Raw genomic sequence first — 1266 nt, forward strand, 5'->3', positions numbered from 1 at the left:
TTAGGGCTTGAAGGGTTGCCCCAAAAGTGCTACCAGAGGGGAAGTGCTCAACCAGTTGACTAGTAGAGTACCCCTTGATTCCGCGAGTAGAACTGCGCCAGTAACGCGCCTCGTAATGTGCTTAATATGCGCAGATCAGCCAGCAGGGGGCAGTTCCTACCGCCAAGGTTGAGCCAACAGCAGATGGCGCAGATTCCCAGGTAAGCCTGGGCCAAGTGTCCCCGAAAGTGTCTATACATATGTGTTTTGGACTAGACAAGAGCAAGTGTCACATTCCAGCAAGCGTATCAAATGCATTGATAGAACTGGCTTTCATTATTTGTTTCCAGGATTCAATGGAATTGTGGTGCGAAGAGCACTGCCAAGTGGGCTCTGCGAATTTCCTCGCAAATCCGTGCCTGGGACGATGCCGCGGCGTGCTCAACATCCCGACGGCGTGGTCTACCGTCTGTAAAAACCTGCGGGAGTCGGCGCCTCTACAATCCCTAGGAGGAAGTACTGTTCTTCGGGGCTGACCAAATGAGGGAACGTTCTGTCGTCAGCTGACTTTGCTCGCTGCCGCGCGCTCGGATTCGAAACAAGGGCTGAAGCGTCGGAACAGTTTTTCGCTAGGATGGATGTGATCGCATCGCGATCCCACTATGCTTTTTGTTGAGCTTGTTTATATTGCCCAATTAAGCCGTACTCGGCCGTACTGTTTTCATTCGATCCTTCCACAAATTACGAGAGCTCGGCGCCTGCAAGACTCAGGGTAGGCCAGCCCGCCGAACACACAAGCACTACCGGTGTGGTGTTGCCTACCTATCAGGCGCTTTGAGACCTTGATGAACAAAGCAGTATCGTAACGGCGGCAGACGATGGACGCATTTTTTGGATCCACCAACCGTAATAAGGTCGATGATTTAAATTAAACAAAGAACAAGTTCATTTCATACTACAAAATTAATTTTGTGTTCTACGTCTTCCTTTGATTTTGGGGTGGCATAAGACGAACCGACGGAAACCTGCTGGAACTTGCTTTAATTTTGTTTTCAGGATAAAGTTGAAGTGTCAGTTGAACTGTGGTGCGAAGAGCACTGCCGAGTGGGCTCTGCGAACTTCCACACAAATCCGTGCCTTGGACGATGCCGCGGCGTGCTCAACATCCCGACGGCGTGGTCTACCCTCTGTGAAAACCTGCGGGAGTCGGCGCCTCTACAAGACACGATTTTGGAGCTCGATAGTCCTACCAATATCAATCAAGACGGCCAAAAAAAGGTAAAATAT

At 50.3% G+C, this 1266-nt stretch overlaps 1 protein-coding gene across 1 annotated transcript in view; it reads left to right on the forward strand.

Moving 5' to 3' along the window:
• The window catches only part of LOC127751821 (uncharacterized), a gene marked incomplete at its 5' end in the record, with an annotated part of 1648 nt that extends 1133 nt beyond the window's left edge, over window positions 1-515 (forward strand). Inside the window, 2 exons of the mRNA XM_052275931.1 lie at window positions 135-200; window positions 330-515. Of these exons, the coding sequence (XP_052131891.1) occupies window positions 135-200; window positions 330-515 (252 nt within the window). The remainder of the gene's footprint in view (window positions 1-134; window positions 201-329) is intronic.
• Between the last annotated feature and the right edge of the window lie 751 nt (window positions 516-1266).

This window comes from Frankliniella occidentalis, unplaced genomic scaffold, assembly GCF_000697945.3.
Source record: "Frankliniella occidentalis isolate FOCC.00 unplaced genomic scaffold, Focc_3.1 Scaffold1197, whole genome shotgun sequence".
NCBI lineage: Eukaryota > Metazoa > Arthropoda > Insecta > Thysanoptera > Thripidae > Frankliniella > Frankliniella occidentalis.